Source organism: Rana temporaria, chromosome 1 (assembly GCF_905171775.1).
Source record: "Rana temporaria chromosome 1, aRanTem1.1, whole genome shotgun sequence".
Lineage (NCBI taxonomy): Eukaryota > Metazoa > Chordata > Amphibia > Anura > Ranidae > Rana > Rana temporaria.
In genome coordinates this window covers 294,505,419-294,523,621 of record NC_053489.1, presented here as the reverse complement: position 1 = coordinate 294,523,621, position 18,203 = coordinate 294,505,419, and the positions used below count along the sequence as shown (strand labels likewise).

At 41.2% G+C, this 18,203-nt stretch overlaps 1 protein-coding gene across 1 annotated transcript in view; it reads right to left on the bottom strand.

The window, feature by feature from the left end:
* Positions 1-18,203, bottom strand: part of RIC1 (RIC1 homolog, RAB6A GEF complex partner 1) — a 193,440-nt gene that overhangs the window by 53,444 nt on the left and 121,793 nt on the right. Inside the window, exons 11-14 of the mRNA XM_040357519.1 lie at positions 16,044-16,187; positions 11,763-11,966; positions 2,842-2,880; positions 431-541 (exon numbers count right to left, since the gene is read on the bottom strand). Of these exons, the coding sequence (XP_040213453.1) occupies positions 431-541; positions 2,842-2,880; positions 11,763-11,966; positions 16,044-16,187 (498 nt within the window). The remainder of the gene's footprint in view (positions 1-430; positions 542-2,841; positions 2,881-11,762; positions 11,967-16,043; positions 16,188-18,203) is intronic.

The window sequence follows — 18,203 nt, the reverse complement described above, 5'->3', positions numbered from 1 at the left end:
AGGGTTAAGAGAGAGTGGGAGCAAGTGCTTTGTGAATCCAGTGCTTGCCTCTGTGCGCTGCGCCGGCGTAGCGTAAAAGAGATACGCTACGGCGGCATTAATATGCGCCGATGTATGCGAATCCGGGCTAGGGTTTTTAACCTCTTTTTATTCTAAAAAAAAAGTTTTGCCCTTGGTTTTACTTGAATTCATTTACTAGGTTCAGCTGTGTTGCAGTAAAGATGCTCTTCATGTTGTGGTCCCACATGTAGAAAAGAAAGAATAGGCACAAGGAAGGAAACAAAGAAAGAGGAATGGGAGGGGAGGAAGGGAGAATGGGAAAAAAAGGAAAACGAAGAGGAAAAAAAGGTGAATGAAGGAGAAAAGGGGAGAATGAGGGATGAAGGATGAATGAAAGAGAACAGGGAGAAAGGGAGGGAGACAGACTTGCCTGTGTAATATTGCCGAACAGCTTCCACTTTTTGGTGACCAAAGAATAATGTGCAAATCCAAATTTTCCAACAACAGCAACATTTTGCCCATTCTTGTCTATGGCAGAATACTGTATATATATAAAAAAAAAAAAAAAGAAGAAAAGAAGAGGAGACGGTTTTACTTAGAGGTAAAAATGATCGCTTGTCAGCATACATGGCATTTAAAACGTTTTTTGCTTAAATTGGATCTGAACTTAGAAAGTAAAACATTTTTATATAATATAGGATGTGACACTTGGAGAAGGATTTAATGATATCACTACTATGTTGCACAATGCTCTCTTCGGAAAAGAAGCTGTACCTGAAGCCATGAAGTACGTGCATTTCCCTGCTTGTTCTTTATTCATTCTGTGAATCTGTGCTTTTTGAAGCTCTTCTGCTGCTCGATTATTCCTCCATCAGACCCTTAATTCCTAATCAGGGGGAAGCACTAAGGCCCCTTTTACACGGACGGCTGTTTTGCCGCAGATAAAAGCAGGTTTATGTTTTGCTGGAATTCAAGACTCCAGGCACAGCGATCAGCTGCATTTGCGTTTAGCCGCGGCACAATATTGAATGGAAACCCTAGCGTGGGGTTCCCCCAAAATCCATACCAGACCCGTATCCGAGCAGCAGCCTGGCCAGTCAGGAAAGGGGGTGGGGATGAGCGAGCGCCCCCCCCCCCCAAACCGTGCCAGGCCGCATGTCCTCAACATGGAAGGGTAGGCGATTTGGGGCAGGGGGGCGCTGTGGCCCCCCACCCCAAAGCACCCTGTCCCCATGTTGATGAGGACAGGGCCTCTTCCCGACAACCCTGGCCGTTGGTTGTCGGGGTCAAGGTCAATCGCTGCCTATATGAACGTCTTCTTTAACAACCCCTGCATGTGCTTACACATGGCATGACAAGTTATTTGTAAGCAGTTATATAGTCAGCAAGTGGTAAAGAAGAGGCTGCAGTCTGTACACTCCTCCAGTCCTTTAATACACAGTCTGTATTAGTACTACTTAGGCTCTTTCCTGTGCATTCTATTGGGTACTTTGGGCCAGATTCACAGAGGAGATACGACGGCGTATCTCCTGATACACCGTCGTATCTATGCGGCTCATTCATAAAATTAGTTCCGCATAGATAGCCCTAAGACCCGACAGGTGTAATTGACTTACACCGTCGGATCTTAGGATGCAATACTTCGGCCGCCGCTGGGGGGAGTTCGCGTCGTATTCCAGCGTCGGGTATGCAAATTAGCAGTTACGGCGAACCACAAAGGTTTTTCCCGTTGTTACGTCGGCGCAAGTCTTTTTTTCCCCGTCGCAAAGTTAGGTGTGCTTTAACATGGTGTAAAATTACTCCACCATGTTAAAAGTATGCCCGTCGTTCCCGCGTCGCTTTTGAATTTATTTATTTTTTCGGCGTAAGTACGTTACGCACGTCGCGATTCACAAACACGTCGGGCCGATGTAAGTTCGCGCAAGGCACGTCGGGAAAATTGCGAACAGAGCATGCGCAGAACGTCCGGTGCGGGAGCGCGCCTAATTTAAATGGTACCTGCCCCATTTGAATTGGGCGGGCTTGCACCGGACGACTTTACGTTACACCGCCGCAAGTTTCCAGTTAAGTGCTTTGAGGATCAGGCACTTACACTGAAAACTTGCGGCGGTGTAACGTAAACGGGTTACGTTACACAGCCGCAAATTTTCGTGAATCTGGCCCTTTATGTTCTGCTTTAAATTGCATTTTACTAAACTGTTAATAAATGTTTATTTCTTAATACCATTTTGTAAATAATGCCTCCAATTCTTACCATTTCTTCAAAAGTAATGCAACACTTTTGAAACCTAACAAAACAGATTTCAGCTGTAAATCACAGTCATTATACCTGCATCCGGATTCATTTGTGCATGCTTTCCTGTAATTTTCTAAACATTTGTGTGTGCATTCCCTAAAACGTAATCATATCATTAAATTAAAAAATTTATTTGCTGCAGCCCTATGTGTGCTCTTCCATTATTTCCCATAGTACATGATCATACTGGCTCAACAGGTTTAAAAAGATTGAATTACAGTAGAAAGGCAACTACATAGATTAACTGACCAAAGAACATAGTCAGCCATAGTAACCCAACCTACACTCCTAAACGTCCCATGTTTGTTAAAAGTAAGGTGCAATTTTATAAATAAAAAGTACATAGCACTGCAAATTCCTTCCAGTGGGGTGATGGTGCGACAAAGGGTTTCATAGAACTTGAAACTGAACTTTTGGCAAACAGTCTTGTTTCATGCCTTATACACAAAGTTATGACTGGTAGTTACAGGTATCATACATATATCCGTTTCTTCTTCACAACAGTTTGAAACAAAAACTATAAAAGCTTCTGATAGTTTACTCACCCTGATTGGCCAGTTACTCTCCAGGTAAGTGCTATGTACCTAAAGAAAAAAAGAGAAAGTAAATAGTAACAAAAAGATCACTTAGATTTTCTTCTTACTAAAAGTAAAATCAATGTATCAAAATTAAAACGAATGGTTGGGTATACTTGAACTTAATAAAAAGAAATTAAGAGAATCATTTTTAGCATAACTTGTGAAACTGGATCTGTGGAGATGCATCCAGTACATTTTATTCTGCAGGCAATAAATCTTTTACTGCACAATACCCTGCATGTACTTGTCAAAGAGGGAGTCAGTAAGATGCAAGATTGATACCTCACACCTTGTAGTGTGACATTTCCTCTCTGCTTTCACCTTAAGATCCCTTTCACACATTAATGTCCGTTTTCACGGACTCCGCTTGCTCAGCAGGGATTGATTCGCTGATCCCCACTGAGCAGGCGGATTACAAGTCCATCTCCGCTCACTGTGCAGAGATCGGATGAAAAGGGACCGCCTGTCCATTTTCATCTGATCCGATCCACTAGACCGGGGATAAGCAATTAGCGGACCTCCAGCTGTTGCCAAACTACAAGTCCCATCATGCCTCTGCCTCTGGGTGTCATGCTTGATGCTGTCAGAGTCTCGCTATGCCTCATGGGACTTGTAGTTTGGCAACATCTGGAGGTCCGCTAATTGCTTAACCCTGCACTAGACGGATGGAAAATAGGGTTTCCATCTGTCCGAATTTAGCGGAGCAGATGTCAGCATAGAAATGCGATGAGTTCAGTTCCGCCTAAAAAAACGACAGGCGGACTTGTAAAGTCTGCATGTGTGAAAGGGGCCTAAGGCACCATTCACCCATGTACGACTCCAAAGTTGCACCGAGTTTGGGGAGAAACTTTGGATGGGTGCAACTTGGATACGACTTTTGCTTTTTGACCAATAATTTCCCCCGGGGAAAGAAGGAGAAAGATAAAAATATAAAAATAAAAAAGGGGAGAAAAGTTGTCGTCGTCCCCCCCCCTCACTTATTCCCCGCAGCTGTTTTGCATGCTGTTTCCTGGTTCTGTGATGTACAGAGACTCAGAGCCAATACAGGGCAGTGATGGTTTGTAAAACGAAACTGATTGGTGTTGAGGGGTTTTAGACACACAGTAATCACACCTCCTTGATTAGTGACCACAGAGAGAAAGCTCCCATGACTTTTTTCATCAGGAAACAGACAACCAGGAAGTGTTCAGAACAGAGAAGGATTACAGCAACATCAAAGCAAAAACGAACAATAAGGACAGGAAACCAGGACTGCAGTAAGGTAAAGGAAGCTATTTAGCTAAAAAAATGATTTCCTTTAGTGACCCTTTAAGGTCGGTTTGTAGGTGCTATTTTTAGAGCAATAGCACCAGTGTGAAAAGGGGTCTATGTCACACATATATGAATGGTTATCATTGGAAAACATGGCAAACGACTTGTCATGCGACTGATGTCCAAAGTTGTATGACAAGTCGCACAAGTGTGAATGGAGCCTTCGACATTTCTAGGCTTCCCCTCAGATTTCCAAACCTCTGTTAGTCGATTTCTACAAGCATTCTCTTAACCCTCTTATTTCCCAATAAGAGCATTACCAGTTAACAAATCTAATCCTTTACCCCTTGCTATTTGTGGCAACTGATTTATCAGCTGTATACACTGGATCAAGGACATAAAAAAAAAAAAAAAAAAAATGAAGTTTAAGGGAAATAATCAATATAAACTCTGAAAACCTGTTGGATTACCCTGTCAACACTGAAAAAAAGCTTTATTTATCTTTTGAAAAATAAAGGGGGACGCCGATTGATGCAATCTCATTTAATGTCCCAAAACGCCAAAGATGCATCTCCATCCCGTATTTGAGAAATACAGAAACGGAAGTTTGGGACTTTGAATGAAACAGTGGGCTCAAGGGGGTAAAAGATGAGAATGAAACAAATATTGCATGCGTGTATTCTAGTGGTAAAGAACACATGTAGAAAAGTTTGCATTTGCACAAGCATAAGGCATAGTCAAAAATACATACATGTATAAAAGGGCAATGTTGTATCACATAGCAATAAATTGTTGAAATCAATAGGCGAATAAATACATAAAGGCTGAGCAGCACACAGCAACACAAGATGGTACAAAAACAAAAATAATAATAAAAGTATATAAGAACTGAAAGAGTCCCATGTGCGCATATAGCTACAATATTCAAAGCTTGACATGTTTAGTGTAAAAAACACTCCTCAGGGGCAGATGCAATGGGGTATCTGAAATAACAGAGTAAAATCCAATCAGGGTATGAACTTAGTTTCACCAGAAAAGACGAAGTCACTTCTGGGTACTTACAAAATGTGTCGAGCTGGCTTGTGTGTGAGAAATGGGCCAAGAAGCTGTCCGTTGTGGGAGCCGAGGTGGCAGAAACTCCAGCAAGTAGCAGGGCACAAAGGCATCATCCCTAGACAGCACGCCGCCATTGTAATCATGGGGAGTGTTTTTTACACGAAACGCATTGGGATTTGAATGATGCAGCTATATGCGCAAATGGGACTCTTCAGTTCTTATATACTTTTATTATTTTTGTACCATCTTTTGTTGCTGTGTGCTGCTCAGCCTTTATGTATTTATTCGCCTATTGATTTTAACAATTTATTGCTATGTGATACAACATTGCCCTTTATACATGTATGTATTTTTGACTATGCCTTATGCTTGTGCAAACGCAAACTTTTCTACATGTGTGCTTTACCACTAGAATGCAATATTTAATTGTTTTATTCTCATCTTTTTCCCCCTTGAGCCCACTGTTTAATTCAAAGTCCCAAACTTCCTTTTCTTTATTATTTATCTTTTGAAGCAATGTAATGCTGCGAGGCAGTTTGTTGAGGCAGTTTTTTATTTTACTTAACACAACACTACTGCAACATTGCGATGGACAGATCGAAAAAACTTGACACTTTTTTGGGACCATTGACAATTATACAGCAATCCGTGCTGTAAAAATGCACTGATTACTGTATAAATGTCGCACCTGCGACCCGGTCCTAAGCTCCGTGGCCGCGGGACTCGCGGACCCGATCGCCACTAAAGAACGGGGAGAGCCGCGTGTAAACACGGCTTCCCCGTTGTTCACTGTGGCACTGTCATCGATTGTGCGTCCCTAATATAGGGACGCACAATCAATGACGTCAGACCTACAGCCACACCCCCCTACAGTTGTAAACACACTTAAGGGAACAACTGTAATTTTCACAATAAAACAATGCATTTTAAATGCATTTTTTGCTGTGAAAATGACAATGGTCCCAAAAATGTGTCAAAATTGTCCGAAGTGTCCGCCATAATGTCGCAGTCACGAAAAAAAAAAAATCGCTGATCGCCGCCATTAGTAGTAAAAAAAATAGAAATTAAAAATGCAATAAAACTATCCCCTATTTTGTAAACGCTATAAATTTTGCGCAAACCAATCGATAAACGCTTATTGCGATTTTTTACCAAAAATAGGTAGAAGAATACGTATCGGCCTAAACTGAGGAAATTTTTTTTTAAATATGTTTTTGGGGGATATTTATTATAGCATAAATATTGAATTTTTTTCAAAATTGTGGCTCTATTTTTGTTTATAGCGCAAAAAATAAAAACCGCAGAGGTGATCAAATACCACCAAAAGAAAGCTCTATTTGTGGGGAAAAAAGGACGCCAATTTTGTTTGGGAGCCACGCCGCACGACCGCGCAATTGTCAATTAAAGCGACGCAGTGCCGAATCGCAAAAAAGGGGCCTGGTCTTTTACCTGCATTTTGGTCCGGGTCTTAAGTGGTTAAATTATGGCAGGTGTGTACAGACTTCTATTTAACATGAGTTTAAATGTGATTGCTTAATTCTGAACACAGCTACCTCCCCAGTTATAAGAGTGAGTGCACACTAAAGCCCCATACACACCATCAGATTATCTGAAGATTTTTGTCTTCAGATTTACCAAAACCATATAATATGAGGTCAAACCTTAAGAGTTTCAATTTGTAGGCAATCAGGCAGGCCCTTGTACTACATGGTTTTGGTAAATCTGAAGACAAAAATCTGCAGATAATCTGATGGTGTGTATGGGGCTTTAGGCAACTACATTTTAGTTTTTACTCTTCCCCTAAAAAGATTTCAGTTTGCTTTTCAATTGAGTTGCACAGTTTATATGTCACATTAAAAAGGAGGAAAAAGTTCTGAAATGCTTTATCTCCCTCATTTTCTTACATCATAGAAACCTGACATTTTGACAAGGGTGTGTAGACTTTTTATATTCACTGTACATGCGCACAGCTAGCATACGGCCATTCATTAATTCCTGTATTTTTCATTCTTAGTGCAATGTTTAACGAAAACATCTGGTAGTTACAAAGTATCACCCTGGCTTATTAGTCGCTCATTTGTTTACTTATTCATAGTGGAAAGATTTGCCTACAGACTGTTGACCAGAGAAAAGCCAGAGACCATTTATAATTTATTTTGCGCAGGAGACATTTGAGACTTGACGCCGATATTTATATAACATGCTAGACAACTAAGAGCCACATGTTTGATATTGGTTATTCTTCTATATCCAAGGTAACTTACCAACAGCTTCCAGATTTAAGCATCTTATAATATAAAAGTCAAATATAATACATTTAGTAGTACAAAATGTACTTAAAGTCACAGTGTACCCCTTGTCTTTGTTAATCTCTACATTAGGCAATGAAAAAAAATAAAGACTAGCAGAGTCTGAAACATTCCTGGCATACAGATCTGGTAAAGATGATATCATTGCCAGCAATTATATAACAGAGTTTTCACTAGCATTTAACATTTGTGTGTATATTTTAGTCTGTTTGTAAAGCAGCTTGTAGTATGCTGTGTTTAACCGTGAGTTCTAAGGCAGACCAATACACATTCCTTTGATCCAAGACAAGCCACAGCATGCAATCATTTGGGCTCTGAAATATAAACTAGCATGCAATGCAGATAATCTTACAATGTTTTGTTAAAGGGTCAAATGTATAAGGAAAGACTGTTTTCCCAACTTTAAGATGTAAGAGCATCAAAGACTCATCTATGATGCTGTACAGTATATAGTCAAGAGTCTGTTTATATACTGAATGTTTCAATGCCAAGATATTACCCTTGTCACGAATATAGCTCTAGATATTGGGACAAGTTGCAACAGATTAATGCTGATAAAGTATGTAACAAATATTTAGGAACATCAAAAAGCAGCAGACCTATGAAGGCAATTTAAAGTGGAACTTTAGTCAGAAAATGAAGTCCTGCTTTAGTGAAAGAAGTGATCCCCTGCTGATTTAGTACGTTTGCCCACCGGCAAAGAAATTATTATTCTATAGTTTTACTAGAAGGTTTATTTTAACAGTGAGAGACTGAACAAAAATATCCAGAAAAATGCATAAAAAAAAAGAAAAGTTATAAATTGATTTGCATTTTAATGAGTGAAATAAATAATTTGACCCTTCGCAAAACATGCCTTATTACTTGGTGGCAAAACCGTTGTTGGCAATCATGGCGGTCAGACGTTTCTTGTAATGGCCACCATGTTTGCACACATCTCAGAAAGGGATTTTGTCCCACTCCTCTCTTTGCAGATCCTGTGCATGGCCCTGTCCATCGTCCCTTTTGATGCAGTGAAATCGTCCTGTCCCCTTAGCAGACGAACACCACCAAAGCATAATGTTTCCACCTCCATGTTTGACAGTAGGGATGGTGTCCTTGGGGTCATAGGCAGCATTCCTCCTCCAAACACGGCAAGTTGAGTTGATGCCAAAGAGCTCGATTGTGTTGTCATCTGACCACAACACTTTTACCCAGTTCTCCTCTGAATTATTCAAATGTTCATTAGCAAACTTCAGACGAGCCTGAACATTATTATTATTATTATACAGGATTTATATAGCGCCAACAGTTTTGTGCTTTCTTGAGCAGAGGGACCTTGCGGGCGCTGCAGGATTGTCGTAGTCCTTCACGGCATAGTGTGTTACCAATTGTTTTCATGGTGACTATGGTCCCAGCTGCCTTGAGATCATTGACAAGATTCTCCTGTGTAGTTCTGGGCCAATTCCTTATTCTCATTGAAACTCCACAAGGTCAGATCTTGCATGGAGTCCCAGACCGAAGGAGATTGACAGTTATTTTGTGTTTCTTGCATTTGCGAATAATCGCACCAACTGTTGTCACCATCTCACCAAGCTGCTTGGCGATGGTCTTGTGGCCCATTCCAGCCTTGTGTAGGTCCACAATCCTGTCCCTGACATCCTTGGACAGCTCTTTTGTCTTGGCAATGGCGGAGAGATTGGAATTTGATAGATTGCTTCTGTGGACAGGTGTTTTTTTATACAGGTAACAAGCTGATATTAGGAGCACTCCCTTTAAGAAAGTGCTCCTAATCTCAGCTCATTATCCTGGCCCCCCATAAGCAAGTTTTACAATTGGGACCATAGCTCATGACTGGTAAAAGGCAGGTATACGACCGTCTTTTAACATGTATACTTGTGAATGGTTATACCAATATGCTCTGATTACCAAGTTCAAGTCTGTAACTTTTGCATTTGTGCCAATATGGGCTTTCTATTCTCTGTTCTTTATATCCTTTCTGTACGCTCATTGGTTGTAAAAATCAAAATAAAGACTACTTAAAAAAATAAACCTACCATTAAAATTAGACTGATTATTTCTTTGTCAGTGGGCAAATGTACAAAATCAGCAAGGGACCAGATACTTTTTCCCCTCAATGTAGATCACTTAAGGCTAACCACTTTTGCAGGTATAGATATGTAAAACATTAAAAATAAGTGTCTATACTGTTTAAAATCCAGTAACACTCCAGTAACACTATATGGTCAGAACAGAGTGATACAGTGTATCTGACAGAATTTAAGTGGTTGAAATCCCCAGCCGACACTGAAAAAATTCTTGCACTTGACCACAAACTTACAGCATTTGATCTGGCAAAACAAATGGATTCCTTGTGGTAATATGTAAATCCCCCTAAATAGAAAATATTTTAAGTGTGACATAATTCTGTAAACAAAAAGATGGTGTTACGCTTTCTTCCTGTGAGAATCAGACCAGATGATTTTGTGAACATGCTGAGAATATCTACTCAGCAGAACCATGACACCAATAATAAACTGTACACCTAGGCAAAATAAAAGTAATTGATCCTACGAAGAATCAGTCCACTTACCCATACCTATTAACCATATCATCTGTAAATAGAGCTCTGCCATATGGCTTGGAACAAAACAAAAAAAACTCCAACCAGTTGAAAATTACAAAATAAATATATAACATTTTGAAGAACAGAAAAAATAGCCATGCTGATTATTACAACACAGGTTCTGGGCAAAACATTCTAATTTCTAATTCTAACTTCATATCCATCACAAAAAAGGTTATTGTGCCACCTTCAGGTGATTGACACTGGCAAAAAAAAAAAAAAGACCGGAAATCGATGCACAGGCATAATCCCTCCCAGCCAGACATAGCATCTTTTTCTTAAAGCGGTTCTCCACCCTAAAGTGGAGTCCCGCTGATCGGAACCCGCCCCCCCTCCGGTGTCACAGTTGACACCTTTCAGGGGGGAGGGGGGTGCAGATACCTGTCTAAAGACAGGTATTTGCACCCACTTCCGGCCCGGCATTCACGGGCAAAAGACGGGCATTCCGTCACATCCCGTCGCCCCCCCGTTGTGTGCTGGGAACACTCGGCTCCCAGCACACAGCGGGAGCCAATCGGCGGGCGCGGCGCGACTCGCGCATGCGCGACTCGCGCCATAGGGAACCGGGCAGTGAAGCCGCAGCGCTTCACTTCCTGGTTCCCTCAGCGTGGATGGCGGAGGGGGCAGCAGAGAGACGAGCGATCGCTCGTCATCTGCTGCGATCGGCGCTGGACTCCAGGACAGGTAAGTGTCCTAATATTAAAAATCAGCAGCTGCAGTATTAGTAGCTGCTGGCTTTTAATATTTTTTTCCCATGGCACATCCGCTTTAAGCAAGGCAAACAAAACAGAGGGGTGAGATCCCCGTGTTCCATGGTGTACGAGAAATAATCTGACATATATCCATTGTGAAATGGTAGATTGAAAACTGGGTGACCCTTCATTAAGCCTTCAGGAAGCACAAAAAGAAAACTTGACTGATTAACTTCAGCAGTCATCTTCAGTTAAATCTTGACTGCATGAACCACATCCAAGGTGTGAAGAGCCCTGTACCCTGGCATCCAAGGGTTAGGACAAAAACAAGATAAAACAATGTCCTGGTTAAGATGGAATAAAGAGCCCACCTTAGGTAGAAAAGAACAACTGAGGTCCTTAACCTACCTGGTCACTGGAGTATCAAAAACGGTTCCCTACAGGCAAAAGCAGCCGAAAACTTCTGAAACTCTATAAGATAAAGTAATGGCAATCAAAAAATAACTTCATTAGGGGTGCATTCACATGTATGAATGCACCCGCTCATGCAGTGCAGTGATCAGCCATGGAAGCAGACTGCTTGCATCCAGGGTCGATTACTCACATGTGCTCTCTGCCATGAGAAATTACATGCGAGTGGCTGGGATTAGCTGTGGAAGTCGGCAGCCTCCCATTGCCTTCAATAGGACTGTCTCCCACAGCCAATTGTAAGAACCCCTACTGGGGTTCTTGCCTCTAATAGGACAGGTGTGAATGCACCCTAATACAATAGCAAAAATCTAAAGCAACGCTTGGCTGGTAGGTCGTTATGCCCGTTAGGGATTTCCTGTCTTTTTGACAGCGTCCAATCATCTGAAGGTGCCAGCATAACTTCTATAATAATGGATATGAAGACGTTCTGTGTCCACTGTCCAGAGATGTATGCTAAAGAAATTATAGAATAGGTTTTACTTTTTACTAAAAAAAAAAGCCTACCTGCACAACGTGCCAGTGTCTGTGTCCCAGTAAAGTGCTTAAGCCCTGAGAATCCATATTCCCAACAGAATAAGGAGGCCTTTCGCGCATGGACTTGTGTTCTGTGTGCGAAGATGGACTTCTTACATGTTGGGTCTGAGCTGCATCTCCACAGTTCAAGTACAAACGGTCCTCTCCTTGAAGTAATACTTGTTCCTGGTTGCTCTGCAAGAAAAAGCTGCTTTTAAAGAAACAACCCTGTGCACTGTAATTTCTTCAAAATGTGTTTAGGACATAAAAGAGGCGAATGTCCACATGATCAGCATAATTCAGCAACAAACACAATCTTCCAAAAATGTATGCTGTAAGATACACACAGATGAAGAGTTGAATATACATGTGCACATATGCCCATGTGATGGAGCAATACCATTTAAAAACAATATATACTGGTGTTTAAAGACTAGACTAGTTGACAATACAGGCAGCACAGAACACTTTGACCAGACTACAGTACTTACTGGGATGTACACATTGATTAACGCGAGTACGGTGTGCTGTCACCACAATGGAATACACAAAGCTCAAATGAAGGCAAAATTTCCTAGACTGTATTAGTAGCTCAACAATTTGTTGTGTGTACTTTTTAAAACTACAAGATTCTATATCAGTATTATCAGCGTAAAAATTTCATCACTGGTATAAACAAAACAAATGCAGAGCTCTGAAAACCCTAGAATGATTGAAAACACTGAGGAATTTGTTCTATTTCTGGAATCAATGTGCAAAGACCGTGCAACCACTACCGTCACTCTTGTGAGGCAAACAACAGACATCTGTTTCTTATACTAAATAGGCGCCCATAGCCAAGAGCTGCTGAACCCTTCAGTGAAAAAAATGAGTAGGGAAACAATGTAAGCCTGTTACAGCACTTACACTTTCATATTATAGAGGGCTTCGATAGCCCATATATGGATTACAACAATCTCCCGCATGTTTGATGAATTAGGAAGAACAATGACAAAACAAAACAGAACAGACTCTGTTGCCTTTTGTAATCCCCAGTAGGGTGTTGTAAATATACAATGTAGAAGTGAGAATTTAATCTCTAACTATATTCGTGTTGTGCTCATAAGTTACATACCGTGGCAGAATTTATGATTTCTTGGCCATTTTTCAGAGAATATTTACACCACAAACACTTTTCATTCACTCATGGTTGGCGTTTGGCTGAAGCCATTTATTATCAAATCAACCGTGTTTACTCTTTTTAAATCATAACAACAACAAAAACTACTGAAATTACCCTGATCAAAAGTTTACATACCCTGGTGATTTTGGCCTGATAACAGGCACACAAGTTGACACAAAGGGGTTTGAATGGCTATTAAAAAGGTAACCATCGTCACCTTTGATTGGTTTGTTTGTAATTTGTTTGTTTGTGTGTGTGTATAAAAGGTCAATGAGTTTCTGGACTCCTGGCAGACCCTTGCATCTTTCATCCAGTGCTGGACTGAATTTTCTGCATTCTAAGTCATAGGGAAAGCAAAAGAATTCTCAAAGGATCTGCAGGAAAAGGTAGTTGAACTGTATAAAACAGGAAAGGGGTATAAAAAGATATTCAAGGAATGGAGAATGCCAATAAGCAGTGTTCAAACTCTAATCAAGAAGTGGAAAACTAGGGGTTCTGTTGAAACCAAACCACGGTCAGGTAGACCAACTAAAATTTCAGCCACGAAAATTGTTCGGAATGCAAAGAACCCCCCACAAATAAATTCAGGTGAAATACAGGATTCTCTGAAAACGTGGTGTAGCGGTTTCAAGATGCACAATAAGGAGGCACTTGAAGAAAGATGCATGGTCGAGTCACCAGAAGAAAGCCATTACTACACAAATGCCACAAAGTATAAGCCAAACAGCACAGAGACAAACCTCAAACCTTTTGGCACAAAGTCCTTTGTAGTGAGGAGACCAAAATGTAGCTTTTTGACCACAACCATAAATGCTACATTGGAAGAGGAGTCAAGGCCTATGATGAAAGGTACGGAGGTGGATTGCTGATGTTTTGGGGATTTGTGAGCTACAAAGGGCACAGGAAATTTGGTCAAAATTGTTGGCAAGATCAATGCGGTATGTCATCAAAAAATACTGGAGAAATGTTTGCATTCATCAGCCAGGAAGCTGCGCATGGGACATACATGGACATTCCAACATGACAATGATCCAAAACGTAAGGCCAAGTCGACTTGTCATTGGCTACAGCAGAATAAAGTGAAGGTTCTGGAGTGGCCACCTTCGTCTCCTGACCTCAGTATTATTGAGCCACACTGGGGAGATCTCAAAACGTGCAGTTCATGCAAGACAGCCCAAGAATTTACAGGAACTGGAGGCTTTTTGCCAAAAGGAAAGGGCAGCTTTACCATCTGAGAAGACGAAGAGCCTCATCCACAAAAGACTTCATGCTGTCATTGATGTTAAAGGGGGCAATAGAATAGTATTAGAAACTGGGGTATGTAAACTTTTGATCAGGGTCATTTGGGTAGTTTCTGTTGTCATTATGATTTAAAAAGAGTAAATACAATTGACTGATAATGGCTTCAGCCAAACACTAACCATGAGAGAAAGAAACGTTTTTGTGTTATCATTTATATTCTCTGAAAAATGGCCAAGAAATCATAAATTCTGCCAGGGTATGTAAACTTAGGAGAACAACTGTATATATACCTACACTCAGTAATCCAAGAAAAGAATTTTTTCACATCGACATATTCCAGCATCAGAACATACTGTCAATTGCATCTCAAATAAGCACACTCTGCATCCGAGTTTCCTCAATTTATTATTCAAAGAAACCAGACAGATCAGTCTACATTAAGGCAGCTGCTGTAGTACTTAAAGTGGAGTTCCGGCCACAGATTTTTATTTTTTTTAGGCATTCCATCAAAATGCCTTAATTACCTAAATATAGTTTATAGATGTCTGCTAAGCGAGTCTGAATTATATATAATTTTTTATACTTACTATTAATAAAAATCCTCTTCTGTCCGTTGCCATGATAATTTTGGGCATGTGAAGCCCAATCGCAATTTCTTCCTGGACTACCGATGGAGAGGTGCACGATGCTCAGGAGGCCATAGCGAGAATTGTTTAGAAAGTTGTCATAACAGTGGGCAGCGACGGAGGAAGATCCCGCTCCGCTGTTATGGCTGCCTTAAATCACGCCATTTCCTGTCGGGAAATAACACGATTTTTGCTTACAGTACTGCACACTGACTCCTGGAAAATTATGATTTCCCAGGAGCACAGGCGAGGGAGGCAGTGGCGAGGAGTGCCGCAGACCAGGAAGTGGCAGATTAGAAGCCACTACATAGCAACAGGGCAATTCTGTTTAATAAAAAAAATATTTTTCCCCCCCAAATTCTTGTTAATACCATTAAAAGTCTGAATATGCAAAAAAAAAAAAAAAAAACACTTCCAGGGTGGAACTCCGCTTTGAAGACTTTACCCAGGTTTAAGAGAATAGAACAGAAAAATTGAGTTCAGTCAATTTTACTAAACTGGAGAAAAGGGTATTCCTAAAGCAGCTCTTCACCCTCTAAGCCAGGGGTATTGAATTAAAATTTACCGAGGTCCAGTCAGTAAAATGTTCTTCTAGCAGAGGCTATAATCGCATGTTTGTGTTACGAGTCAGATCCCTTATATCACAGCCCCCCCTCTTCTTCACAATTCTGTTGCTTGGGAACATGTGCGAAATTGCATGTGTTCCCGACCCACAGAGGCATGCACTACACATTAGCAGATGTGTGATGGTGTCATTAATTCTTAATGGCACCCCCACACATCAGCAACTACAGCACAGGGTCTTCTTTCCCTGTGTTTCTCACGGGTAGGGAAGCCCATTAAAATGAATGAGCTGCCCTACCCACGACGTGCGCATCCAAATGTGCTAGGCAAATAGCATTTATTTTTATGTAAATAACTCTGTCCCACCTCCCCGTGCACGTCACTCGCCTTGGGGAATGATGTACACTATGCTCGCTGTACCTTCTGGGGTATGGACGTCACATCCCAGGAGGCACAGTCCTTCATTCACAAAGGATAAGGAAGGGTAGGCATAGCCGTGCATCATCGCGTGGCCTGACGGCTGAACCCAGGAGAGTCTGCAGCCTCCTGATGATGTCACAAAGAACGTGGTGGCATTGAACAGAGCTGTGGCAGAAGACAAGTCAAGTATTTCAGCAGGACAGTGCTGGAGTCGCTGAGTGGGAGAGTAGCAGAACACAACACCTGGTGAGCACTTACCATACAAGGGTTCACAGTAAGGGCACTCTTTATAAACTGGAACTGGAGTATTCCAGACTGTTTTGGTACGCCTTTGTCATTTGTTCCATGTCCTGAAGCGTTTGCAGCAATGACCCACAAATGATAGCCTTCAGGTCCCCAGCTCTGCAGCAAACAAGAAGACATACATGCGAGAAAGTAAACTAGAATCTGCTAAACAGGGTACAGGCTACTGTATACAAATACACTGTTAACAGTGGAAGTTTCCCACCTACGCTTACTGACTTAGCAGTTTGAGAAAGATTGTGGCATTTGCATGACTTTCATATCATAATCCTGCAATGTATTTTAGGAATGAGATGCAGCAGTAACACCATAAGATAGATGCTACTTCTAAAGACTTGTCAAGCTAAGAACCCATCTTAAGAAGTTTTTGATGAAAGTAACAAACTAGTTCTAGGGTAGTCACTTGCCTAAATTTTCATCAAAACACACATCATTAAAAGTCATCAGTACATTCTGTATTGCATGTTGTTCATACTCACTCAGCCGCTATGGGATTTTCTTTTCTGTATTCAGCAAAAAAAAAAAAACCTGGCTGACCCTGCTGTTTACTCTCCCTCCCTCCTGTCTGTGACCCCTCAGCAGCCTGAGATTGTGTAGACCAGCCTTTGCCACATGTATTGAGCATGCTCCAATTTCAGTTCCCTTCTAAGCTGTTTATTTCCTCCTTTTCCTTATCTGTGTAACCCATGTGACTATTAGTCACACATGTGGGCGTGTACATAGGGATAAATGTCAGCCCACTCGCTCACCCTCTCCTCCATGCCCACTAAACAGCTAAACAAAATGAGGGGCGGGATATGTTCAATTTGAATATTTTTATTTATATCACATAGGTTTTGGAATTGCTTAAATAGCTATATATTAGTATTTATTCACATTATTTACATATATTAATTCTTATATTTTTGATACCTAGTAATAGGTTTATTACATTCCTATCACAACAGCGCCCCCTACCATTTATCATATGTTAAAGAGGGGTCACCTCCCTGTAATTCCAACAACATACAGACACAGGTTGGAGGGGTGTGAAAAAGGCTGAGATTAGCAGAAACTCCCCTTAGTCCACACCATGTTTTCGCTGAAAAATAATAAAGCTTTAAGTTCAAACAGATATTTGTATGACATTTTAAAACATGTTTTTGATGAATGCTGGATTTTTGCAGGGTGTCAGCCCTGGAGGACTTGGCTGCCCAATGACGAGACATTTTTTTTTGCGATTTGGCACTGCGTCGCTTTAACAAACCCAAACAAAATTTACGTCTCCCCCCCACAAAAAGAGCTTTTCTATATATATATTTTCTCAGTTTAGGCAGATATGCATTCTTTTTGTGTTAAAAAAAAAAAATCGCAATAAGCCAATATTGATTGGTTTGCGCAAACGTTATAGCGTCTACAAAATAGGGGATAGATTTATGTCATTTTTATTAATATTTTTTTTTTACTAGTAATGGCGGCGATCTGCAATTTTTATCGTGACTGCGATATTATGGCGGACACATTGGACACTTTTGATGCTATTTTGGGACCATTGTCATTTATACAGCAATCAGTGCTATAAAAATGCACGGATTACTGTGTAAATGACACTGGCAGGGAAGGGGTTACGTGTGTCCTAGGGAGTAAATCCAACTGTGGGGGGGGGGGGGGCTGGGCTACGAGTGACACAACAATGATTACTGCTCCCGATGACAGGGAGCAGTAGATCACTTTCCTGTCACTATGCAGAAACAGGGAAATGCCTTGTTTACATAGGCATCTCCCTGTTCTGCAGCTCCATCACATGATCGCGGGACACCAGCGGACATAGAGTCCGCGGGTCCCGCGATCACGGAGCTTGCGCACGCTCCTGAGCGGCGGCAAATTCAAAGCAATGTACAGGTACGTTGCTTTGCGCAGCCGTGCCATTCTGCCGACATATCTACAGGAGGCAGTCGGCAAGCGGTTAACATGTAACCGACAGGACTAGAAACTCCTCCCGCCAATGTTTACAGGATTGGAAAAACACTAGGTCACATGACCACTGTATATCGATTAAAAAATAAATACAGGGTCATGATCCATATACATAAAGAGAAGGGATAATGTAAAAACAATGTGCGTTTAGTATCACTT